This window comes from Neophocaena asiaeorientalis, unplaced genomic scaffold (assembly GCF_003031525.2).
Source record: "Neophocaena asiaeorientalis asiaeorientalis breed wild unplaced genomic scaffold, Neophocaena_asiaeorientalis_V1.1 scaffold849, whole genome shotgun sequence".
Classification (NCBI taxonomy): domain Eukaryota; kingdom Metazoa; phylum Chordata; class Mammalia; order Artiodactyla; family Phocoenidae; genus Neophocaena; species Neophocaena asiaeorientalis.
Genome location: NW_020172777.1, coordinates 280,951 through 307,948, shown reverse-complemented (window position 1 = coordinate 307,948; position 26,998 = coordinate 280,951). Strand labels below are relative to the sequence as shown.

General features: G+C 35.9%; 1 protein-coding gene across 3 annotated transcripts in view; it reads left to right on the top strand.

Moving 5' to 3' along the window:
* Positions 1 to 26,998, top strand: part of PHKB (phosphorylase kinase regulatory subunit beta) — a 204,219-nt gene that overhangs the window by 81,693 nt on the left and 95,528 nt on the right. For all 3 annotated transcript variants that reach the window (XM_024740959.1, XM_024740957.1, XM_024740958.1), the window contains 5 exons: positions 4,910 to 4,973; positions 16,368 to 16,463; positions 18,595 to 18,792; positions 21,405 to 21,462; positions 21,993 to 22,070. In XM_024740959.1, coding sequence (XP_024596727.1) covers positions 4,910 to 4,973; positions 16,368 to 16,463; positions 18,595 to 18,792; positions 21,405 to 21,462; positions 21,993 to 22,070 — 494 coding nt within the window. The remainder of the gene's footprint in view (positions 1 to 4,909; positions 4,974 to 16,367; positions 16,464 to 18,594; positions 18,793 to 21,404; positions 21,463 to 21,992; positions 22,071 to 26,998) is intronic.

Sequence of the window (26,998 nt, the reverse complement as noted above, 5' to 3'; positions counted from 1 at the left end):
TCAATGCTTAAAAACTCTTGGGTCACATCCTTTTAGCTTTCATGGTTTCCTATAAGTAAGTCACTGTTATTTAATTGCTTTTCCCCTGTAGGTAAGTTGTTTTCTCTGGCTACTTTCAAGATTTTTCTTTGTCTTTAGTTTTCAGAAGTTACGATATGTTCTAAAATGGATATTTTTATTTTATTCTGTTTGAGTTTCACTCAGCTTTTTGTCTCTTGCTAATTGGGAAAATTTCTGCCATTGTTTCAAGTGCTTTTTTTTTTTTTTTTTAACTCTGTCCTTTCTCTCCTCTCCTTCAGGAAGTCCAATGACATGAATGTTAAATCTTTGTTAAAGTCCCACAGGTCCCTGAGTTTCTCTTCGTTTGTTTCTTTTAAGTCTAGTTTCTCTCTTTTGTTCAGATTTGATGATTTCTATTGTTTTGTCTTCCAGTTTAGCTATTCTTTCTTCTGTCTCCTTCATCCTGTTCACTGAGCTTTAGATTATTGTATTTTTCAGTTTAAAAAATTTGCTGTGACTTTCTGTTTCTTAGCTGAGACTTTCTCTTTTCATTTGTTTCAGTCATACTCACAATTGCTCACTGAAGCCTTTTTGTCATGGCTGCTTTAAAATCTTAGATAATTCTCACATCTCTTTTGTCTCAGTGTTTCTATCTATTGATTGCCCTTTTTTATTCAGTTTGAGATAGTCCTGTTTCTAGATATGATGAGTGGTTTTTTAAATTATTATTATTGAGACATGGATTTTGGGGGTATTATAAGACCCTGGGGACTTTACTTTTTTATTTTAGCTGTATTTTTTGCCACAACTCTGGCAGGGGAAGAGGGTAGGCACATCACCCCATTACTGCCAGGTGAGAATGTAAGACCAGGTTTTTTTTGTTGTTGACACCCAAGATGGAGACTCTTCATTACTGCTGGGTCTGGGTTGTTATGTCTAGCTCCCCAGTAGGCTTCCATTAATACCTCCCTGGCTGGGAACAATGGAAGTACCTCATTACTGATTTCCAGTTGACCTCCACTTACATGACAGGGAAAGGGTGTGGCTGCTTTACAGCTGGGTATTAGTGAAAGTTTTAATTATCCACTGAACGTCCTCAGGCACCATCCCAAGAGGAAGGGGAGATTCATCTAATTACTGATGGGTGGGAATGAAAGTTTAGGCACCCTATGTGATCTCCACTGACACTGAGGTGTGAGAGGGGAGACTTTTGTCGTCTATCAGGAATGAAAGTCTTGACTTCCTCCTTGGATTTTTCTGACACCACCACAACTGAGGTGGTTGGATGTTGGATGCAGTTCCTCATTATAGACTCAGGAGCGTAGAAGTCTAAATTTCCCACTCAGCATTTACAGGGGTGGGTGGGAGTAGGGTCACAGTTTTTTTGAGTGGTTATTGTCTAAAAGTTTTCTATTTTTCTAGGCTGCCCTTTTCCTGGTCCACTGGCTTTTGTTGGGGATTTTTTGTATGCACCTACCTACATTTCCTAGTTGTTGGTTTCTTCAGCTCTAAGTCTGGTATATATGAGGCAAAAAGGATACTCAGGAGACTCACCATAGTGCTGTTCCTAGAATCCTGAGGTTCCTAGGCAGTCTGCCTTCTTTCCATTTTTCTGAGCCTTTTTATCTTTGTTTATGCAATGTCCAGGGTTTTTCATGGTACTTAGATGAATAAGGAAAATTATGTCAACTCCACCTTCCCGTTCATGTATTTCATTTAATTTTTTCAGTCTTTTGTTCCTTTTTATTGACAAGTAGTATCCCATTGTACAGATAAATCACAGTTTGGTTTTTCCATTTTCTGTTGATAGGAATTTGGATTGTTGACAGTTTGGGGCTATTAAAAATTAACCTGTCATGACTATTTGGATCCAGATCTTTTTGTTAACATATATTTTTATATCTCTTGGAAAATACCTCAGTAGAATTCCTGAGTTATATAATAAGTGTTTTAACTTTTTAAGAAACTGCCAAACTGTTTTTTGAAAGGAATTTACCATTTTTCATTCCTACCAATAATGTATGGTAGGAATTTCAATTGCTCCACATCTTTGTCTACACTTGGTATTGTTAGTATTTTTATTTTTAATCATTCTTATGAGTATGTGGTAATTTTAATTTGTATTTTCCTGTTGACTAATTTTATTGAGCATCTTTTCATGTGGCATTTATGTATCTTCATATATCTTCATTTTGAAGTGTCTGTTCAAGTCTTTTTCTCACTTTGAAAATGGGTTGTTTGTATTCTTACTGAGTTTTAAGAGTTCTTTGTGTATTCTGGATACGAGTCTTTTGTGAGATATGTGTTTTACAAATATTTTCTTCTAGAGCGTAACTTGCCTTTTCATTTTATTAATGGTATCTTTTGAATATCAGAGATATTAATTCTGATGAAATCTAATTTATCAGAATTTTTTATGGTTAGTGTTTTATGTGTCTAAGAAATTTTTGCCACTTCAAAATTGAGAAGATTTTTTCCTAGGTTTTGTTCTAAAAGATTTATAGTTTTAGCTTTTACATTTAAGTCATGATCTATTTCAAATTAGCTTTAATGTACAGTGTGAGGCAAAGATTGAGGTTCATTTTTTTTTCCATATGGATATTTCATTATTACAACACCATTAAAGACTATTCTTTCCCCATTGAATTACCTGGCTCTTTGATCATATACATATGGGTTTATTTCTAGACAATTTTATTGATTTATATGTCTGCCCTGACCCATACTATACTGCACTGATAATTGTTGCTTTATGGTAAGTCATGAAATCAAGTAGTCCTTCAGCTTTTTTTTTTTTTAAGGAATAAATAGCTTTATTTAAAACCAAGAAGAACTGCTCTACGCTACCACAGATTCTTCTCATCTTTTCAGAAATTTCTTCTTTTGCCTTCATAGTCATGGAGCTCTTCTGCCTCCAAAGTAGTCCTTCAATTTTGCTCTCCTTTAAAAAAACTTTGTTACTAACCCAGGACTTTACATTTTCACATACATTTTAGAATTAGCTAGTCAATTTCTACAAAAATGCCTGTTGATATTTTGATTGGGATTGCATTGAATCTATAGATCATTTTAGAGAGAACTGACATCTTAATGATCTTCAGTTTTCCAATCTGTGAACATGAGATAGCTCTTTATTTATTTAGGTCTTCTTTAATTTTTTCAGAAATGTTTTTCAGTGTTCAGGTCTTGCATATATTTTGTTAAGTTTATGCTAAAATATTTCATGTTATTTCATGTGATAGTAAGTGGTATTTATTTTTAACTTTAAATTTCCAGATGTCCATGGCTAGTTTGTAGAAATAAAATTGATTTTGATAGTGATCTTGTCTCCTGGGGCCTTGCCAGATGTCCTTAATAGCTCCAGTAGCACATTTTTTAGATTCTTTAGGATTTTCTATATCTGTGATCATATTGGCTATGAGTAAAATCTTATAGTATGAGTCACTCACCTTTGTGCTTTCACTTTTGTAATAAAAACAAAAAAATCTGTTCCTTCTCTTAGCTCATCTTTGAGGTCCTGGATTTCACTTTATTCCTATAAACTGCATTGCTTTATCAATTCCAAGTTATTTTAAAACTTAAAATAGGCATCTGAGAGTTAATGTGTCAAAAGTTTCTCAGGTATGCCAATTAGGACATTGAATTATAAATTTTTGTTTTCCTCTCTTTATCTTCCACCTGATCACTATCTCCATACATTAATTATCCTTTTTTAAAATTGAAGTATAGTTGATGTACAACGTTATATAAGTTGCAGGTGTACAACATAGTGATTCACAATTTTTAAAGGTTCTGTTTCATTTAAAGTTATAAAATAATGGGTATATTCCTTCCCATTCACGTATTTTAAAATGTTTCCCACCTATTTACTATCCTATAGTAAAATTAATGCTTACTTGTTTAACATTTCATGTAAAACAACCCATAGAAAATATAGATCATGATGACATAAATAGCTTAGAACAGTGGTTCCCAAATTTTAAAGTCCATTCAAGCACGTGGAGGGCTTGTTAACACCCCAGTCCCAGAGAGCAGTGAGAACTGGCATGTTTCCAGGTAATGCTGCTGCTCTGGGAACCACACTTTGATAATCACTGCTTTAGAGAAATGATGACAGGTCATTAATTTTAAATGATTAATGGAATATGCAGTTTCTTTGAGAAAAAACAAAAAAATTGCAATAACTAAAATAAACTAGATATTAGATCTAAAATATTTAAAGGTTGATATTTATCAGATGACAGTGTCATATATTTTTAATGAAATTTGGGTCTTCCCATTTTCCAGCACTATTGTATGAGGCATTTGAGAGGCCAAAGGGGTACACATTTTATTTCAAAGAGAAGAATATAGCAAAAAATGAGAAGTATGATGATCATTTGCTCTGTGAGCATAAAATAATGCCTATTTTATTGGACCCTAAGCAAAGAGTATTTGAATGGGTATATTAAACTACACTCTGTGGTAAGTGTATGGCATGCAACATCTTTTCTAGGGCTCAGAATTGACATCAGAAAAGCTCTGTTAGTTGATCAGAGCTAATTATGCCCACCCTGGTGTTGCTGTGCACATGTCATCATAGTACACCTTCCTCTAAACTTAATCTTTTTTTTTCCTTGAGTTAGTGAATATAAATGATACTGGAGTTAAGACTACTCCCGTCAATAGTATGACCATTTGTCTAGATCAAAGTGAACTTAGAAATATTTTTCCCTGAAGGTCACTAACTATAAGAAAGGAAAACTAAAATAGTGAAATGTCAGACTAAAGTTTCTTAGACATCATTCTTCTTAGGGAAGATGTTATAAGTGTTAATAAAGAAACTTGCCTATGAATATTCACCAGATAATGGTTCTTATTTTGTAGCCAGATGCATCAGAGTTATAAAGTATTTCCTTTTCTCTTGCAGCTCTGTTGGCTTAGCAAAAGCAGCTCTAGAAGCAATTAATGGATTCAACCTCTTTGGCAACCAGGTAAAAAAACAGCAATAGCAACAACAGACTTTGATTATTTTTTTGAATTGCATGTTTAATTAATTTGGCCATTTATTAACCAAGTCATTCATTATGATCAGAGAATGTCTGTAATTTATGTAGCAGCCCATGGTTGAACAACCTTTCCTTTGAATATGGTTTGCTGCTTAAATTTTAGATTTCTAACTAAAAAAAGATTGCTTAATTTAAAAAACCCTCTTCATTAAGAATTCTCATTTTCTTTCTTCAGTAACTTTTCCCTCTAGTCTTTCTCTTTTTTTTTTTAGATTCCATATATATGTGCTAACGTATGGTATTTGTTTTTCTCTTTCTGACTTACGTCACTCTGGTGTCACGATACCTCATTGTAGTTTTGATTTACATTTCTCTAATGACTACTGATGCTGAGCATTCTTTCATGTGTTTGTTGGCAATTTGTATATCTTCTTTGGAGAAATGTCGTTTAGGTCTTCTGCCCATTTTTGGATTGAGTTGTTTGTTTTTTTGATATTAAGCTGCATGAGCTGCTTCTAAATTTTGTAGATTAATCCTTTGTCAGTTGCTTCATTTGCAAATATTTTCTCCCATGCTGATGGTTGTCTTTTCGTCTTGTTTATGGTTTCCTTTGCTGTGCAAAAGCTTTTAAGTTTCATTAGGTCCCATTTGTCTATTTTTTTTTATGTGCATTTCTCTAGGAGGTGGGTCAAAAGGGATCTTGCTGTGATTTATGTCATAGAGTGTTCTGCCTATGTTTTCCTCTAAGTTTTATAGTGCTTGGCCTTACATTTAGGTCTTTAATCCATTTTGAGCTTATTTTTGTGTATGGTGTTAGGGAGTGATCTAATCTCATACTTTTACATGTACCTGTCCAGTTTTCCCAGCACCATTTATTGAAGAGGCTGTCCTTTCTCCACTGTACATTCCTGCCTCCTTTATCAAAGATAAGGTGTCCATATGCGCGTGGGTTTATCTCTGGGCTTTCTGTCCTGTTCCATTGATCTATATTTCCGTTTTTGTGCCAGTACCATGCTGTCTTGATTACTGTAGCTTTGTAGTATAGTGTGAAGTCAGGGAGCCTGATTCCTCCAGCTCCATTTTTCTTTCTCAAGATTGCTTTGACTATTTGGGGTCTTTTGTGTTTCCATACAAATTGTGAAATTTTTTGTTCTAGTTCTGTGAAAAATGCCATTGGTAGTTTGATAGGGATTGCATTGAATCTGTAGATTGCTTTGGGTAGTATAGTCATTTTCACAATATTGATTCTTCCAATGCAAGAACATGGTATATCTCTCCATCTGTTTTTTATCGTCTTTAATTGCTTTCATCATTGTCTTATAGTTTTCTGCATACAGGTCTTTTGTCTCTTTAGGTAGGTTTATTCCTAGGTATTTTATTCTTTTTGTTGCAGTGTTAAATGGGAGTGTTTCCTTAATTTCACTTTTAGATTTTTCATTATTAGTGTATAGGAATGCCAGAGATTTCTGTGCATTAATTTTGTATCCTGCTACTTTACCAAACTCATTGATTAGCTCTAGTAATTTTCTGGTAGCATCTTTAGGATTCTGTATGTATAGTATCATGTCATCTGCAAAGAGTGACAGCTTTACTTCTTGTTTTCCAATTTGGATTCCTTTTATTTCTTTTTCTTCTCTGATTGCTGTGGCTAAAACTTCCAAAACTATGTGGAATAATAATGGTGAGAGTGGGCAACCTTGTCTTGTTCCTGATCTTAGTGGAGATGGTTTCAGTTTTTCACCATTGAGAGCGATGTTGGCTGTGTGTTTGTCATATATAGCTTTTATTATGTCGAGGTAAGTTCTCTCTATGCCTACTTTCTGGAGGGTTTTTCTCGTAAATGGGTGTTGAATTTTGTCAAAAGCTTTTTCTGCATCTATTGAGCTGATAATGTGGTTTTTATCCTTCTGTTTGTTAATATCATGTATCACATTGATTGATTTGCATATATTGAAGAATCCATGCATTCCTGGAATACACCCCACTTGATCATGGTGTATGATCCTTTTAATGTGCTGTTGGATTCTGATGCTAATATTTTGTTGAGGATTTTTGCATCTGTGTTCATCAGTGATATTGGCCTGTAGTTTCCTTTCTTTGTGACATCTTTGTCTGGTTTTGGTATCAGGGTGATGGTGGCCTCGTAGAATGAGTTTGGGAGTGTTCCTTCCTCTGCTATATTTTGGAAGAATTTGAGAAGGATTTCCTCTAGTCTTTTGTTCAGCTTTCACATTTTAAAATACTCCTGGCATTATATACCATATATTTTCCATGTCAGTTCTCTCGTTGGTTTCAGTTTAATGTATATCCATGTATATGTCATGCAAAGGGGAACTTGCTTAACATGTGAAGCCAAACAATTGGAAATCGTGATCCTAGCTTAACCCTCAACTGGTTGTAATCATATGTCTAAATCTCATTTTCTTTGGGATAAAAGGGAAACCCTTAGGGTTGTCTTAAATTTTTAAAAGATCTTTGACCAATTTCTGCCCCTGATCAGGTGACCATGGATTGAGTTGTCAATGGAAGGAATAACATGCAGCAATACAGGTTACCTCTCTGGATCAAGAAGTAAACTAATTTTCTTAGCAATTTTTGTAAAGATTCCAAAGATGAGGTGGCAGAGGAGGTGTTCAACTAATACTATAATTAACCTTAAGCTATTAAAATGCTAATTAAGTCAGTGAAGATACATTTTAGGAACTTATGCAGACATGTAAAATGTGATATGGATTTTGTTATGGCAATTTTAATATTGATACTATGTACCTCAAGTCTTGCATTTAGGAAAGTTTCATGTTGGAGCATGGTGACACAACTGCCTCTCTTCCTCTCCCTACATACGTAACTCTCTTCTCACTTCAACTTCCTCTGGAGGAAGGATTCTGGTTAAATCCAGGAAATGAAGGATTAAGAATGACCACAGACGTGAAAGGATTGGGAAGAGGGGAGTAGCACCTCATTCTGGGTGCCCAAGAGGAGACTCTAAATCACCCACTTCCCACACTCTTTTTCTCTCAAGACCTCTGACTGGAGAAATTGAGGAATCAGATCTCATGGGGGTTTGGGGGTATATGAACTTGTTGAAAATCATGAGAATTAATATGCTTCTCCTAGAGATTCTTGGTGTCTCTGGCTCTGATCCCTTGGCTTGTATCAACATTTCTGTCTCTCTGAAGAGTCAACATACTCATGGAAATCCTACATGTATCCTTCAATACTTTTCATTTCCTTTTCCCCCCTGTCTCACTCTCAATACATTCATTTAAATATGTGTGTATGTATGAATATGTGTGTGTATGAGTATATAAATATTTAGAGGATATATGTATATATATATTAGATAAGGAAGGAAGAAAGGAGTGTGTGAGTGGGAGTGTAATCTGCCATAAAAGAATGCCATTGTATTCAGTGTCACGAGGTAGAATCACTGCATACTCTGTACTCCTACCAGTGAATTTGTGACTTTGGCTAGGTATTTACCTAAGTCTCAGCTTCCTCATTTAAACAAATAGAGATATTGACACTAGGACCTAACTCAGAAGGTAGTCATGCAAATAAAAAACTTAGTATAGTGCTTGGCAAAGATTAAACCCTCAATAAGTGATACCTCATGTTATTACTAGTGAAGTGCTGGTAATACTAAGGAAGGGTAATAAAGCCATTGGAATCCAAAACTTCTCAGGGGTATATCAAGGAGACTGAGAAGAGTCACAGACTAAACTAGTAGTGTTACAACAGCAGTGTGGCAAGATGCAGGTCTTGCTCTTCTGCCTTCCATGGTAACCAAGTAGTCAGGTGAATGGAATTGCATGTCTAGGTCAGCTATTATAAAGTAGTGGTCAGCTCTTTTTTTTTGCAATCATGCCATCTCCTTTGATGTACCTGAGTCTTAGTGTATACTGTTTACATATCTAGTATGCATCCTCTCTACCTACATATATACCCGCAAACATATATGGTACTTTCTTAACTACCTATATTTCAGGGCTCTGCCTTCAGCCTACTTTTCCCAGGAAGCTTCTGAAGATTTGTTAGCCATAATTCTAAAAGTACTGAATTGATTTACTATGCATTCTGATTCTGAGTTGTAAATATACTGCTGGTATTGTTCCCCAGCCATAAATTCTCAATCTTGGCTGCACGTTAGATTTGAGGAATTTAAAAAACAGTACTGATGCCTGGGCTCTACCCCTAGAGATTCTGACTTAATTGTCTAGAGGGAGGCTGTGGTGTTGAGATTTTTCTAAACTGCCTGGGAATTCTAATGTGCAGCCAAGGATGAGAACAACTGCTCTCAGCAGAGTTAACATTTGACCTTGTTTAGTTCATGTCTGTTTCCAGCAGAGCCGTGCACCAAATGTTTGCTGACTTGACTGTTTCTTGATTATTTCAGGTAGAAATGTAGACAAATAAGGTCTTATTCCTTTAGCCACACAGATGTCACATTTGCAAGTAGGGCCTCTCCATCTTCCAATTTTTTTGGTAATATCAGAGTATCCTAGTTTTACAAATTCCCTTTTATCTTTGTTTCTGATGTGGAGAATTACAGAAACCTGACTTTGAAAATGTTAAAATTCCCACCTCTACAGCAGTTGACTTAAAAATGTACTTGCTAAACAATAGCACATTTAAAAGTGCATGTGGGGGCTTCCCTGCTGGCGCAGTGGTTGGGGGTACGCCTGCCGGTGCGGGGGACACGGGTTCGTGTCCCTGTCCGGGAGGATCTCACATGCCGTGGAGCGGCTGGGCCCGTGGGCCGTGGCCGCTGGGCCTGCGCGTCCGGAGCCTGTGCTCTGCAGCAGGAGAGGCCGCGGCGGTGAGAGGCCCGTGTACCGCAAACAAAAACAAAAACAAAAAAAAGTGCATGTGATGTCTTTAGTGTTTAATCATTTTATAATATCACTCCATGTACTTAAAAGATCTGTGGTCTAATTAAAAGTCAGTGGCCAGGGACTTCCCTGGTGGCACAGTGGTTAAGAATCCGCCTGCCAATGCAGGGGACACAGGTTCGAGCCCTGGTCCGTGAAGATCCCACATGCCGCGGAGCAACTAAGCCCAAACGCCACAACTGCTGAGCCTGCGCTCTAGAGCTCGTGAGCCACAACTACTGAAGCCAGCACACTAGAGCCTGTGCTCCACAACAAGAGAAACCACCACAATGAGAAGCCCGTGCACCGCAACAAACAGTAGCCCCCACTCACCGCAACTAGAGAAAGCCTGAGTGCAGCAACGAAGACCCAATGCAGCCAAAAAAAAAAAGAAAAGAAAAAAAAGTCAGTGGCGGGAAAAAGAACTGAGATAAAGAAAGGTTTTTTTTTCAAGTGAAGACCTAAAGAAGCATCCTCAAGACTTGAGGGATTTCAGGTCTAATGAGTATTCTCAATTATTTCTGAAGACTATTGATACAGTGTTTTGGAAGACCTGATCATGTATCTTTAACTTAATTAATTTAGAGCTTCAAAAAAGAGTACATCCGGGGTTGGTGGCAACTCAGAGAGTCATAGATCTTTAGGGCTGGAAGGGCCCTTCTCTCAAAATGAATAGAGTTGAGGTGGGTTCTCATAGGTCACATAACAGAGAGGTAGAACCAGGAATTAAACCAAAGCCACTTGGTAATGAATCTGGAATATAAGATATTAGTACAGGAAATCTTGGATCTTAAATGCTTTCTACCTTTAGTGATAAAAGCTATGTATTATCTTTGAAAACTCTTAAGCCATTTTCTTCTTTTTTAAATTAAATTTAATTTAGTTTAATTTTTTATTGAGATGTCATTGACATATAACATTATATTAGTTTCACTAATATAATGCCCACTCTTGCCACTTTTATTCAACATAGTATTAGCCAGTCTTAGCCAGATAGGAAGTCTTAGCCAGATAAATTAGGTAAGAAAAAGAAACAAAAGGCATCCAAAATTAGAAAGGAAGAAGTAAAATTGTCATGATTTGCATATGGCATGAATATGCATATTATATATAGAAAACCCTAAAGACTCCATCAGAAAACTGTTAAAGAACTAATAAGCAAATTCAGTAAAGTTGCAGGATACAAATCAATACACAAAAATCTGTTGCATTTCTATACACTAATAATGAGCTATCAAAGAGAAATTAAGAATACAATCCCATTTACAATTGCATCCAAAAGAACAAGATACCTAGGAATAAATTTAATCAAAGAGGTGAAAGACCTGCACACTAAAAACTAAAAGAAATTGATGAGAGAAATTGAAGACACAAATAAATGGAAAAATGTTTCATGCTCATGAGTTGGAAGAATTAATGTTGTTGAAATGTCCATAATACTGAAAAATATATACAGATTCATTGCTTCATTATTTATAATAGCCATAATATGGAAACAACCTAAGTATACATTAATGGAGGAATGGATAAAGAAATTGTGGTGTGTGCATACATACAATGGAATATTATTCAGTCATAAAAAGGAGTGACATTTGTGACAACATAGATGGACCTTAAGGGCATTATGCTAGGTGCTAAGTGAAATATGCTAAGTGAAATAAGACAGAGAAAGACAAATACTGTACAATCTCTCTTATATGTGGAATCTTTAAAAAAAATCAAAACCTCAGATACAGGGAACAGATTGGTGGTTGCCTGAGGCAGGATGTGGGAGGTAGGAGAAATGGGTGAATTGATCTGTTTTGTTTTAAAAAAGAAACATTGTATATAATTCTTTTCAGTGAATATCACAAGTTAAAAATTTGTCTTAGTTTGAGTGATCCATGCATATTAAAGTTAAAATTTATAGGCATGTTTTTGTTATTTTTACTTAAAAGAAACAACATTGTATTAGTTTTAGGCATACAACATAATGATTTGATATTTGTATATATTATGAAGAGATCACCACAGTAAGTCTAGTTAACAACTACTACCACACATAGTTACAACTTTTTTTCTTAAGACCTACACTCTTAACAACTTTTCAAAGGTATGCTATACATTACATCCCTGGGACTTACTGGAAGTTTGTACCTTTTGACCACACCATTTTCTTCTTAATTATTGTTCTTTCTGAAAGAGGTTTCCACTTGTTGAACTTTTGCCCTTTTTGTGCTTTGGTGTATAAGACAAAAGTTAATTTTTATGGGAAATTGTTGGGTGGAATAAGCCTTTAGCTTTGGTTATTACGTGTTCCTGCACTTTCTTTCTTATTTTTTTAAATTGTTAGACTTGCCTTATTATTAAAGAAAAAGGACATCATTTAAATCTTCACTCCGAAACTATTTTCAAAACATATTTTTGTTTGGGAGAAAATATCTAAGGAGAAAATTTGATCAAGTGGCTTAATTTTTTAAATAAATTTATAATAAAGGCTAATTTGGAGCACTTAGAAACATACTCATATAATCCTTAATATGAGAATCACTTATTTCATAATGGTTTCAAATATTTTCTCTGTGTGTGTGTATATATATATATATATCTGTGTGTGTGTGTGTCTGTGTGTGTGTGTATGGCAATACTTGACAATATATGTAGTGATTTATAAATACATATAGTGATATAAAAATATTTGATAATACTTAAATAAATCATAATTTATAGTTAGCACATGTCACAGACATCAGCAACAGTTTTGTGATTCCTGGGTCTGAGTCTCAGCTCTATTCTTCTAAAACCCTGAGAATTAACACTCAGGTTCATCTCTCTCTGTAGTTTGAAACCCCTTTAACAATATGTGAGTAGGAATTCCTCTAGCGAGGGCTACTGGAAGCTGCTGTTGGGTCAGTAAGTAAAAGTTGGCTATTTACAGGCCACCGCCACTACAGCCGTGGCATAGAGGGGTAATTCCCACCAGCAAGTATCGTTTCTGCAGAATTATGTCTCTAGGCTTGCTCACAGAGCTATAGGACAGCCTAATGCTGGACCAGGTAAGAAAGTGTCCTGATCATGGTGCTGTTTTTTTGTTTCCAGAAGAACAGAAAAGGTCATGTATAGTATTGACACAATAGATATACTGATCCGTTTTATCTTGTTTTATTCTTTGATGCTAGATGAGGGTAGTAAGCCCATTAGCTCAGGTTCAGAGAAAAGTCTAAAGAGGAAAAGAAAGGCCTGGGCAATCCTTCAAATCATTTCACTTTGAATTGAGACTAAAGAGATCGTCTTACGGTCATGTTACCTACCAGGGTTCTTGGCCTCCTTAATCAATAGGAATTGATCAGAGGCTAGACAAGAAATTCAGGCAAGGTTTTATTGGGGCCCCTGCTGCACCAGGAGGGACAGAGAACAAGTAACAGGTTCCCTTGCTCACTCGCTTGCTTGCTGGGTGAGGGTAGGGGTCAGGCCAGAGAGGTGCCTTAGGTGGTTTGCCCACCCCTTAGGTGGTGTCGTGTGCAGGGGGCATGCGCAGTACCTTGCTTTTGCTTCTGGCTCTTCAGAAGTGGCTGTTGGGGTTTTGGTCTCTTTGTATCTTGTCCATAATTTGCCCAGCTGCGCATGCACAGTTATTTTTAGTCCTTTGTAGTTTCTTTGTATTTTGTTGCTGGAGGAGACATTTGTCCAGGTGCAAGCACTGCAGCTAAGGGTCCCAGGTCCCAGGTGCCAGCCTATCTGAGTCATAGATGTTACCCTTGGCCATAGATACCATCTCAAAAGTGTTTGTTATGGTAATGGAGGCCTGGGTAGATGGTTCAGTGCAGCTCTTCCCCTTCATTGGAACTCAAGTCAGGTTGAATCATCTTGTAATGTGTATACTAGAAAATAATTACAGAAACTCAGTTTGGGAGTAAAGTTTGAACTGTCAGTCTTATCTGTGCTCTTTAGATGGAGTCAGAATATTATGGCAGAGTTATGATAATTTCAGGAAATGAAAGATGAAAATAAAATATCCAAAGTTAATAAGATACTCTGGAGTGACATATACATATAAAACATCTTTCCATATTCCTGCCTTTAATTGGAGAAATCAAGATACTAACAAATGAGCTGAGGCCAGAATCTAAAAGGTGATGACTAGAAAGATTTCTCATATTACACAGTGTTCAAAGCGATGCAGACATATCTAGCTTCCTTTGAAATTTGCAGGCCTAAAATTAACGTGTCTGATAATTTAAAGTAGGTGATAATTAATTCCATATGGAGGTCTCCTTGACGTTTTAAAAAATTTGCTTCTGAATAGGAATAGCTGCCCATGGCCTTGGGTGAATTTTATTCTTCTGTAAGTCCAGGCCATATACCTAAAGCATGGTATATTTTTTAAGATGACAGTCAGACAATATAGTTTATTAGCTTTTGATCTTAGTGTTAAAATATGATAGCATTGTGAGATTAATTTTTCCTTTTGTGCCTATTTCTTAGAGGCTGGCAGAGGAGGGGACCTCAACAAATACTTTGGTGAATCTTTATTTGTGGCTAGAAAATAGAAGTTAGCTGTTTATATGAAGCAAATAATGGCAAGAATTATCAAATTTGCCATTTCATTTCATTATTTATAAGTTATCCTACTTAGATTGTTGTATCTTTTAAAAAATTAAATTCAAGGCAGACTGATTTGACATGTAATTAACTTTATTAATTTTCAGCCTAAGGGGTAAATTATAAGTCCTGTTATTTTCTGTATTCATTGGCTCCCAACATCACATACACATTCATTTCTTTGCTGTCTTGTTCCAACCACTCTACTTGCTCCCCCTTCCCCCAAAATTCAGATCCTATTTCTGGTCCTCACCTTCTCCATGAAGTACCACAAGGTGCCTATTTTGTTTTCCTCCTGTTAACTTTAGAGGCTTATTATTATTCTTTCATCTAAACCACTCACCTGGTACATAGTCATATATTGCCATGTGCAGTCTTTTTGTTTTGTTTAATATTTATCTGATTTAGGACTGTATATCACCTGGGTCAGCTCCTTGAGAGGAGAGGTCATGTTCTGTCTTGTTTTACTCAAAGCAGAGGGCACATTACTCTGACATTGGCAGCTACTGCGTGAAAGTTTGTTGGGTTCAATTTTGTGAGTACAGATGAGAAGTAGGGACTTTCAAATAATAGACTGTTTAGAATTGATCTGGTTAAGAGACAGCCTCACTCATTCCTTGTTCACTTATTGTCAGAGTTAAAAGAAATTTAAGAAATAATATTATGAATGAGAAGTTCTATTTTATGAGCTAATATTCATGTGTGAACATGGGTTAACAGGAAAAATATACAGAGTGAGTATGATGCTTGGATCTAGGGCCTAGTACTACTAGATTTTGAGTTTCAGTCAATGTATTTTATCTTCAGGGCAAATGCATCTTTGAAGTTGGTGAGAATTGGTATGAGATTTAGAAGGTAATGAAGAAACATAAAATTTGTGATGGTGTTCTTCCTTTCCCCATGTATTTTTCTGAGTATTCTCTTGTAATGGAAGCAGTCGTGTTCCAATTTCATTCTTTGTGTTTTCAAAATATCTATCTCCCCAATAAAAGAACAAAACCATGTTTATTTAAAAACTATGCTATTGAAAATGGAAAGCACTAATGGCTAAATAGTATTGATGAATTTTTTTAACTTGGTTAGCAGACCAATTATCATTTTTTGTTAACACTTTTTTTTTATTCAAGTTTTTGGTTCTTACTTGAAAGATAATTTTTAGTGTGGGAAATTGCATAATATAGTGTTCAAGGTGTGGTCTTCTGTGTCAGACTTGATTTTGAACCCTTGCCTCTGTTATACTAAGATTTAGCATCGTTTTCTGTAAAATGGGTATAATAATATCTACATAATGGGATTAAATGAGATAATCCATGTGAAGCATAAAACACAGTGCCTGACACCTAATGAATATTAGCAAGTATTATGTACATTACTATTATTTGAGATTCTCCTGTCTTCATATTTTAATCAAGTAGTTTTTATATCTGTAATTCTAGATATCTAAATTCATTTAGTTTGATCGTTCTTTATTAGGACTGTACAATTCAGTTTTTGTGAATCCAAATTAGTTCTTATTTCTTTGTCAGAAGTATTAGCTAAATGATTTTTTACTTTTATTAAAATATCCTTTATTAGTTATCTTGTAATCTATATATTTTGATTTTTAAGAAAACTAAGGAGAAATCGGAAAAATGGAAAAATAACATTTATTTTTTATGATTATAAAATTAATATGTTTATTGCAAGAAATTTGAGAAATACTGAAAGTATTTAAAAAATTAAAATCTTCTGTAATGCCACTCTCAAATGCAACCAATGTTAATATTTTTGTGAAATTTTTTTGCTTGTCTTTTTTTAAAATTTTATTATTTTTGTAAATTGAGGTAACATTGATTTATAATGTGAAATTTATTTCAGTCAAATTGCCCAATGTTCTACAAGTTCTTTTATGTTAATCTAGGAAATTTTTCTTTCTCTCTCATTCCAGGGCTGTTCTTGGTCAGTTATATTTGTGGATCTCGATGCCCACAATCGCAACCGGCAAACTTTGTGCTCACTGTTACCCAGAGAATCAAGATCTCATGTGAGATATTTTTATAATAAATTAATATGAACTGTTGTTTATGATTGTTACATAGTTTTGTTTGTTTTTCCAAGAAAGTACTCTAAAGTGTTAAAAGTTGGCAGAAGAGATGAGAAAGAATGTTGCCGCTTACTCCTCTGGCCTGGGGAGGTCAATGTTTAGGAAGTGAACAGAGCTGTGGAGAAAGCTGCTTTGTCCTTTGAGTTTTCATAGAGCAGTACAGAACTAGATATATGTTTTTCTCTTTGGGGGAGTAGCAACATTATGCCAAAATTAATTTTTTTTGGTCATGGAATATTATATACAGTAAGTACCCTACACACGAACCTTCAAGTTGCAAACTTTCAAAGATGTGAATGTGCGTTCCCAGGTCCAATCACATAATTTAGCTCACGTGTCTGGCATACATTGTCACGTGCGTGCATCCTCAACAAGTGGTTGTGCTTCTGTGTACTTTACTGTACAGTACTATATAGAGTACAGTAGTACAGTGTCTTTATTTCAAGCCCAGGATGTCTGGAAGCAAGCTTAAAAGCAGCAGTGATGTAGTTGGTACTGCTAAAAAGTACCAAGCGATAATGATGGAAACAAAAGTGAAAATAATTGAGAGAGTGGAGTGACAAGAGGAAGAAGAAGTAACTGAAGAACCGAAGAGATTCACGACACAGGAAATGGCAAGGGGATTTTCTTTGTTTGAGGAGGCACTGTTAGTTTTTGAGGCACAGGACCCGAATGTAGAATGGTTCACGAAGGTTGCAGCAGTCTTTCAGAATGCAGTCCCTTGCTACCGTGTCATCTATGACAAGAAAAAAAGAGCTACTACCCAGATATCACTGGACCGTTTTTTCAAGAGGGTAGATAGAATTTAATCCAGCAAAGAACCAGAACCTGTGAGTGCAATTGCAGCTTGCCCTCTGTCTCCTATTGCTGAGGATCCGTTAGCTCTACCATCTCCCACCTACTCTCCCTCCTCTAGTCAGTAACTCTTCTTGTTCACTCGATGCCAGCCCCTGTATGCCAGCTGTTGTACTGCACTACTGTACTTTTCAAGGTACTGTACTGTGAGATTAAAAATGTTGTCTTTATTTTTCATGTTCGTTTGTTTTTATGTATTATTTGTGTGAAAAGTATTATCAACCTATTACAGTAGAGTACTATATAGCGGATTGCGTTAGTTAAGTACCTAGGCTAACTTTGTTGGACTTACAAACAAATTGGACTTACAGACGTGCTCACAGAACAGAATTCGTTCATATGTAGGGGACTTACTGTATTAGAAATGTAGAAGAATATTTTTCATAATTTAAATTTCTTTTGAATAAAACTGCTTTCCTTATTTCTTTTCTCTCATTTGATTCACCCTTTTCTTTTGTCTGATAATCTCTTAAATGACTATGTAATACCTGATTGCAGATTTTTTGAGGGGTTATTTGTGGCTCTATTCTTAGAAAACACCCAAAATGGAACAATTTAATTATTTTAAAATAACTATTTTATAGAAGTAATACAAGATTATGATAAAAGACAAACAGAATCCACAAATAAGCAAATAATAAAAATATATCCACTCATTATTCCACCATTCAGTTATAATCTTAGGGTGACATCATTTGGGTTTGTATGTTTCCATGTATTTTTATGTACACATATAATATTTTTATTTTACAAAACTGGAGGAATATTGTTCATAATGCTTGATAACCTGTTTCTTTGAATGGACATGTTTCCATATTAGTAAACATTTCTATAATATAAATTTTAATGGCTGCTGATTTACTCAGCTAATTGTTGGACCTTTAGGTTGTTTTCTGGTTTTCACTATTATAAACAAATTGTTATGACAGACTAGTTGTAATGACTAATTAGTGGTGTTAAATTTTTACACAATGACTGAAATAACGTACTAAAAGTTTGAGTCCAGTGTTGAACCTTATCATTGAATGAAGTTTTATCTCCTTTGTAAGGTTCACTAAAGCATGCCATATAAACATCTGTCTGTCCCTTGGAGCACAGCAGTCTCACTGTCAGTTAAATAACCTTAGTGGCTTTGCATCTCTGTGATTCTCTTTGGGCTGTGTTGATCATATGATGACAGACACTTACTTTCCTTTCTTTTTCTTATTGACCCCAGAACACAGATGCTGCCCTGCTCCCCTGCATCAGTTATCCTGCATTTGCCTTGGATGATGAAGTTCTGTTTAGCCAGACACTTGATAAAGTGGTTAGAAAATTAAAAGGAAAATATGGATTTAAGCGTTTCTTGAGAGATGGGTATAGAACATCATTGGAAGATCCTAAAAGACGCTACTACAGACCAGCTGAAATTAAGGTATCAAAAAATATCCCATGTCAGATAGCATAATAGAATGTTCAAAAGTACTGATTCAGGAGGCAGACTTCTTGGGTTTGAATTCTGGCTCTGCCACTTATTAGCTGTGAGACCTTGGGCAAGTTAATTAAGCTCTCTGTGTTTAATATTCTTCATTGATAAAATAAAGTTAGTACCTACTATTAGTGAGGTTTTTTTGAGAATTAAATCAGTTAATATATATAAAAGTGCTTAGAACAGTGCTTGGCACATAGCAAGCACTCGGTAAGTGTTAGCTGTTGAGGCCTATTTGCTCACATCGGGCCATGTTGAGTCATTGGGTGAGTAATTTTTCTATTGAACTTTCAGTATTTTGCCTGCCTACTATATACCATTTGTCTAATATAATAGAAAATATCTATTTGTGATTGAATTTTCAACCTTTAAGCAAATGTTCTTTTTTCTGTTTCACTTAGACACTTCCCTCTGAAATATACTCCTCTAAATATTTGGTTTTAAAGATTTTATATTTCAAATATACATACATATCCTATATCTAGGTTTATTCTAGCTGTTTCTAAGCTGCCCAAAAAACTGTAACACCCCCCAAAAAAATAAGCATCCATCCACATTGCTGAAGACTTTGCTTTAATGGGATAGGTTGAAAATTATTTTTAAAAAACCCCAAACCCCTCCCTATCTGCCTCCCATTGCCTCTGTCTTTGTTGTCACACTTCTGAAGAGCATGGTGTGTTCTAGTTGTGGCTCCTTGTTTGCCTCCTACTTACTCCTTTACCTTATAATCTGGCTCCTGTCCCCAACACTTCCCAGTAGCTGTGTTGGCTTCAGTCAGTTTATGTCACTGGATCATTGTGGATGCCTTTCTAACTTTATTTCACTGGACCTCTCATTGGCATTTGAGTGTCTTAAGTAAGTCCTCTCTCAGGAGGTTCTCCTCCATTTTCTGTGACTTCATTCTCTTCCTAAGTCTCTGCTTAGTTCTCTCACTATCTTTCTTAGTCTCCTTTGCAGGTTCCTCCTCTTCTGCCTCCCTTTTTCCTTTGCTTGTCTCCTGGAATCCATCTTCAGTCCTATTCTCTTTTCATGCTATTCATGCAGTCATAGCTCTAGCAATCACTGTTAATCCCACATCTGTATCCCTAACTTATATTTCTACCCCTGAGTGCCCTACCACGTATCCAGCTGCCTTTTGGACATCCTCACTAGAATGCGCTGCAGTCTGTCTATGATCACCTTCCACCCTTCTGTCCAAGCCCCAAACCTGAGATTCATCCTAGGCTCTTCCCTCTCACTCAGCCTTCTTTGTCACTTACCAAGTCTGGCAAATTTAACTACCTTTAAATCTTAAAAACTGTCCCTTCATCTCTACTAACTTCTTCGTTTAGGCGAGTGATCCACAGCTGGGAATGATTTTGCTCCCCAGGGGACATTTGACAATATTTGAAGAAATTTTTTGTTGTTACACCTTGGTGGGTGCTACTGGCATCTGGAAGGTAGAATCCAGGGATGCTACTAACTGTCCACAGTGCACAGGACAACCCCCACAACAAAGAACTGTTTGGCCCAAAATGTCAATAGTGCTGAAGTTGAGAAACATTGATTTAGGTTAACATCCTTTCTCTTTGGATTGTTCCCAGCAGCCTTCCAGTTGGTCTCCTTATTTCTTATCCTAAAACCCTCTTCAGTACTGCCAGCTGTTCATCTAGCAAGTAAATTTGATCCTCTTCAGTGGTACCCTGTCACTTTCAGATCAAAGTTTTTGTCTCTCAGCCTGACTTCTCAGGCCCTCCCTGATCTGGCTGTCCTGACCCACCTGTTAGACTTCAGCTTTCACTGCTTCTTCCTTGCTTGTTCCAGGAATACTGAATTGCTGTGAGTTTCTTTAACGTACTTTGTTCATTAACGCATTTCTAGTTTGTACTACTGTCTTCTCTGTATGGAGTTCCCTTAGCTTATCTCTCCAGAGAAATCCATCAAGCATTAGTTGAAGCATCTCCTTTCCTATAAACCCTTTCCTGACGCCCTGGGCAGGCTCAGATGCTTCATGCCCTTGGTTCTTGATATATATACAATGTGTAGACATTTTGTAACATACTGCAATTGTTTATTTACATGCCTGTCTCCCCACTACAGCAGGTTCTCTATCTTTTTGTCTTCATAGCCCTCTGTCTAGCTGATGCCAGGCATTACTAAATACTTAGGAAATATTTATTGAATGAATGACTACTCTGTGATGGATTAAATGAATGAGCTTTTGAATAATAAGAATGATGAGGGCTTCCCTGGTGGCACAGTGGTTGAGAGTCAGCCTGCCGATGCAGGGGACACGAGTTTGTGCCCCGGTCCGGGAGGATCCCACATGCCGCGGAGTGGCTAGGCCCATGAGCCATGGCCGCTGGGCCTGCGCGTCCGGAGCCTGTGCTCCGCAACGGGAGAGGCCACAACAGTGAGAGGCCCGCGTACAGCAAAAAAAAAAAAAAAAAAGTCCACTTTTGTTATTACAATAAATAAATTTTTATGTATGTATATTCTAATGATGTAAGTGTTCTAATTAATATACAGTTCTAAATTATTGTTGGTGAACTTTTTATATATTTTATTTTCTGTTTTAGCTATTTGATGGCATTGAATGTGAATTTCCTATATTTTTCCTTTACATGATGATTGATGGTGAGTGAACTTTTCTCCTGAAATTTAAACTGTAGGATATAACTAGTTTAAAGAAGAAAAGAAATAAAATATGACTCCTTTCAGCTAACAAAATAGACTGCACTTATTGATGTTAACTACTCTGCATTTTTATATGCTACTTTTCTGCTTTCTGAGTTAATGTTACATCATTTAAAGAATTTTAAAAATACTTTGAAGTATTTTTAAAATGATACAAATATATTTACAAAGAAGAATTTTTATGAATACTGTAATTTGTGACATTGTGAATGTCTGTATTATTTATACTTAAGCATAGAGAAATTTCAATTAAAAGTCAGTTTTCAATTCTAATTGCTAACATTTCTCAAATCAATTTCCTGGAAAACTATCATATGCATTTATTTGCATAACCTTTTTCCATTTTATGTTTATTATTTACATAGAAAAATACCAGAATAATTACAATTGGGTAAATTTTTTTCTAAGGTAAAATTTCTGTTGTGCTTATTGAGCTCAAATGCTATTGGATTTTATATTTTACATTTTAGGTGTTTTTAGAGGCAATCCCAAGCAAGTAAAAGAATATCAGGATCTTCTGACTCCAGTACTTCATCAGACAACAGAAGGTGTAGTTGGAATGCTTTTCCTTTTTTTTTTACATCTTTATTGGAATGTAATTGCTTTACAACATTGTGTTAGTTTCTGCTATATAAGAAACTGAATCAGCTATACGTATACATATATCCCCATATACCCTCCCTCTTACGTCTCCCTCCCACCCTCACTATCCCACCCCTCTAGGTGGTCACAAAGCACAGAGCTGATCTCCCTGTGCTATGCGGCTGCTTCCCACTAGCTATCTATTTTACATTTGGTAGTGTATATATGTAAATGCAAGTCTCTCACTCCGTCCCACCCTACCCTTCCCCGTCCCCATGTCCTCAAGTCCATTCTCTACATCTGCATCTTTATTCCTGTCCTGCCCTTAGGTTGATAAGAGCCTTTTTTTTTTTTATACTCCATATATATGTGTTAGCATACCGTATTTGTTTTTCTTTTTCTCACTTACTTCACTCTGTATGACAGACTCTAGGTCCGTCCACCTCACTACAAATAACTCAATTTCATTTCTTTTTATGGCTGAGTAATAGTCCACTGTACCTATGTGCCACATCTTCTTTATCCATTCACCTGTTGATGGACACTTAGGTTGCTTCCATGTCCTGGCTATTGTAAACAGTGCTTCAGTGAAAACTGTGGTACATGATTCTTTTTGAACTATAGTTTTCTCAGGGTATATGCCCAGTAGTGGGATTGCTGGGTCATAGGGTAGTTCTATTTTTAGATTTTTTAAGGAACCTCCATACTGTTTTCCATAGTGGCTGTATCAATTTATATTCCCACCAACAGTGCAAGAAGATTCCCTTTTCTCCACACCCTCTCCAGCATTTATTATATGTAGATTTTTTGACAATGGCCATTCTAACTGGTGTGAGGTAATAACTCATTATAGTTTTGATTTGCATTTCTCTAATGACTACTGATGCTGAGCATTCTTTCATGTGTTTGTTGGCAATCTGTATATCTTCTTTGGAGAAATGTGTATTTAGGTCTTCTGCCCGTTTTTAATTTGGGTTGTTTGTTTTTTGATAGTAAGCTGCATGAGCTGCTTGTATATTTTGGATATTAATCCTTTGACAGTTTCTTAGTTTGCAAATATTTTCTCCCATTCTGAGGGTTCTCTTTTTGTCTTGTTTATGGTTTCCTTTGCTGTGCCAAAGATTTTAAGTTTCACTAGGTCCCATTTGTTCATTTTTGTTTATATTTCCATTTTTCTAGGAGGTGGGTTAAAAGGCATCTTGCTGTGATTTATGTCAAAGAGTGTTATTCCTGTGTTTTCCTCTAAGAGTTTTCCTCTAAGTGTCTTGCCTTACATTTAGGTCTTTGATCCATTTTGAGCTTATTTTTGTGTATGGTGTGAGGGAGTGTTCTAATTTCATTCTTTTACATGTAGCCGTCCAGTTTTCCCAGCATCACTCATTGAAGAGGCTGTCTTTTCTCCCTTGTATATTCTTGCCTCCATTATCAAAGATAAGGTGACCATATGTGCGTGGGTTTATCTCTGGACTTTCTTTTCTGTTCCATTGATCTGTATTTCCGTTTTTGTGCCAGTACCATGCTGTCTTGATTACTGTAGCTTTGTAGTATAGTCTGAAGTCAGGCCGCCTGATTCCTCCAGCTCCGTTTTTCTTTCTCAAGATTGCTATGGCTATTTGGGGTATTTTGTGTTTCCATACAAATTGTGAAATTTTATGTTCTAGTTCTGTGAAAAATGCCATTGGTAGTTTGATACGGATTGCATTGAATCTGTAGATTGCTTTGGGTAGTATAGTCATTTTCACAGTGTTGATTCTTCCAGTCCAAGAACATGGTATATCTCTCCATCTATTTGTATCATCTTTAATTTCTTTCATCAGTGTCTTCTAGTTTTCTGCATACAGGTGTTTTGTCTCCTTAGGTAGGTTTATCCATAGGTATTTTATTCTTTTAGTTGTGGCCATAAATGGGAATGTTTCCTTAATTTCTCTTTCAGATTTTTCATCATTAGTGTATAAGAGTGCAAGAGATTTCTGTGCATTAATTTTGTATCCTGCTACTTTACCAAATTCATTGATTAGCTCTAGTAGTTTTCTGGTAGCATCTTTAGGATTCTCTATGTATAGTATCGTGTCATCTGCAAACAGTGACAACTTTACTTCTTCTTTTCTGATTTGGATTCCTTTTATTTCTTTTTCTTCTCTGGAAGTTTTGCTGTGGCTAAAACTTTAAAAACTATTTTGAATAATAGTGGTGAGAGTGGGCAAGCTTGTCTTGTTCCTGATCTTAGAGGCAATGGTTTCAGTTTTTCACCACTGAGAACGATGCAGGCTGTATGTTTGTCATATATGGCCTTTATTATGTTGAGGTAGGTTCCCTCTGTGCCCACTTTCTGGAGGGTTTTTCTCGTAAATGGGTGTTGAATTTTGTCGAAAGCTTTTTCTGAATCTATTGAGATGATCATATGGTTTTTCTCCTTCAATTTGTTAATATGGTTTATCACATTGATAGATTTGCGTATATTGAAGAATCCTTGCATTCCTGGAATAAACCCCACTTGATCATGGTGTATGATCCTTTTAATGTGCTGTTGGATTCTGTTTGCTAGTATTTTGTTGAGGATTTTTGCACCTATGTTCATCAGTGATATTGGCCTGTAGTTTTCTTTTTTTGTGACAGCTTTGTCTCGCTTTGGTATCAGGGTGATGGTGGCCTTGTAGAATGAATTTCAGAGTACCCTCCCTCTGCTATATTTTGGAAGAGTTTGAGAAGGAATGGTGTTAGCTCTTTTCTAAATATTTGATAGAATTCGCCTGTGAAGCCATCTGGTCCTGGGCTTTTGTTTGTTGGAATATTTTTAATCACAGTCTCACTTTCAGTGATTGTGATTGGTCTGTTTATATTTTCTATTTCTTCCTAGTTCAGCCTTGGAAGGTTGTGCATTTCTAAGAATTTGTCCATTTCTTCCAAGTTGTCCATTTTATTGGCATATAGTTGGTTATAGTTATCTCTCATGATCCTTTGTTATTCTGCAGTGTCTGATGTTACTTCTCCTTTTTCATTTCTAATTCTGTTGATTTGAGTCTTCTCCCTTTTTTTCTTGATGAGTCTAGCTAATGGTTTATCAATTTTGTTTATCGTCTCAAAGAACCAGCTTTTAGTTTTATTGATCTTTGCTATCATTGCTTCATTTGTTTTGCATTTATTTCCGATCTGATCTTTATGATTTCTTTCTTTCTGCTAATTTTGGGGTTTTGGGTTCTTCTTTCTCTAATTTCTTTGGTGTAAGCTTAGGTTGCTTATTTGAGATGTTTCTTGTTTCTTGAGGTAGGATTGTATTTCTATAAACTTCCCTCGTAGAATTGCTTTTGCTGCTTCCCATGTGTTTTGGGTCATAGTGCTTTAATTGTCATTTGTTTATAAGGTATTTTTTGATTTCCTCTTTGATTTCTTCAGTGATCTCTTGGTTATTTAGTAGTGTATTGTTTAGTCTCCATGTGTTATTTTTTTTTACAGATTTTTTCCTTTAATTGTTATCTAGTCTCATAACGTTGTGGTCGGAAAAGATTGCTGATATGATTTCAGTTTTTTAACATTTACCAAGGCTTGATTTGTGACCCAAGATATGACCTATCCTGGAGAATGATCCATGAGCACTTGAGAAGAAAGTGTATTCTGTTGTTTTTGGATGGAATGTCCTATAAATATCTATTAAGTCCATCTTGCTTAATGTATCATTTAAAGCTTGTGTTTCCTTATTTGTTTGCATTTTGGATGATCTGTCCATTGGTGAAAGTGGGGTGTTAAAGTCCCCTACAATGATTGTGTTATTGTCTATTTCCCCTTTTATGGCTGTTAGCATTTGCCTTATGTATTGAGGTGCTCCTGTGTTGGGTGCCTAAATATTTACAATTGCTATATCTTATTCTTGGATGGATCCCTTGATCATTATGTAGTGTCCTTCTTTGTCTCTTGTAGCATTCTTTATTTTAAAGTCTATTTTGTCTGATATGAGAATTGCTACTCCAGCTTTCTTTTGATTTCCATTTGCATGGAGTATCTTTTTCCATCCCCTCACTTTCAGTCTGTATGTGTCCCTAGGTCTGAAGTGGGTCTCTTATAGACAGCATATATACGGGTCTTGTTTTTGTATCCTTTCAGGCAGTCTGTGTCTTTTGGTTGGAGCATTTAATCCATTTACATTTAAGGTAATTATCGATATGTATGTTCCTATTCCCATTTTCTTAATTGTTTGGGGTTTGTTACTGTAGGTCTTTTCCTTCTCTTGTGTTTCCTGCCTAGAGAAGTTCCTTTAGCCTTTGTTGTAAAGCTGGTTAGGTGGTGCTGAATTCTCTTGCTTGTCTGTGAAGGTTTTAATTTCTCCATCGAATGTGAATGACATCCTTGTTGGGTAGAATAATCTTGGTTGTAGCTTTTTCCCTTTCATCACTTTAAGTATGTCCTGCCTCTCCTTTCTGGCTTGCAGAGTTTCTGCTGAAAGATCAGCTGTTAACCTTATGTGGATTCCCTTGTATGTTATTTGTTGCTTTTCCCTTGCTGCTTTTAATATTTTTTCTTTGTAGTTAATTTTTGATAGTTTGATTAATATGTCTTGGCGTGTTTCTCCTTGGATTTATCCTGTATGGGACTCTCTGTGCTTCCTGTACTTGATTGACTATTTCCTTTCCCATATTAGGGAAGTTTTCAACTATAATCTTTCAAATATTTTCTCAGTCCCTTTCTTTTTCTCTTCTTCTTCTGGGACCCTTATAATTTGAATGTTGGTGTATTTAATGTTGTCCCAGAGGTCTCTCAGACTGTCCTCAATTCTTTTCATTGCTTTTTCTTTATTCTGCTCTGCAGTAGTTATTTCCACTGTTTTATCTTCCCAGGTCTCTTATCTATTCTTCTGCCTCAGTTTTTCTGCTATGGATTCCTTCTAGAGGATTTTTAATTT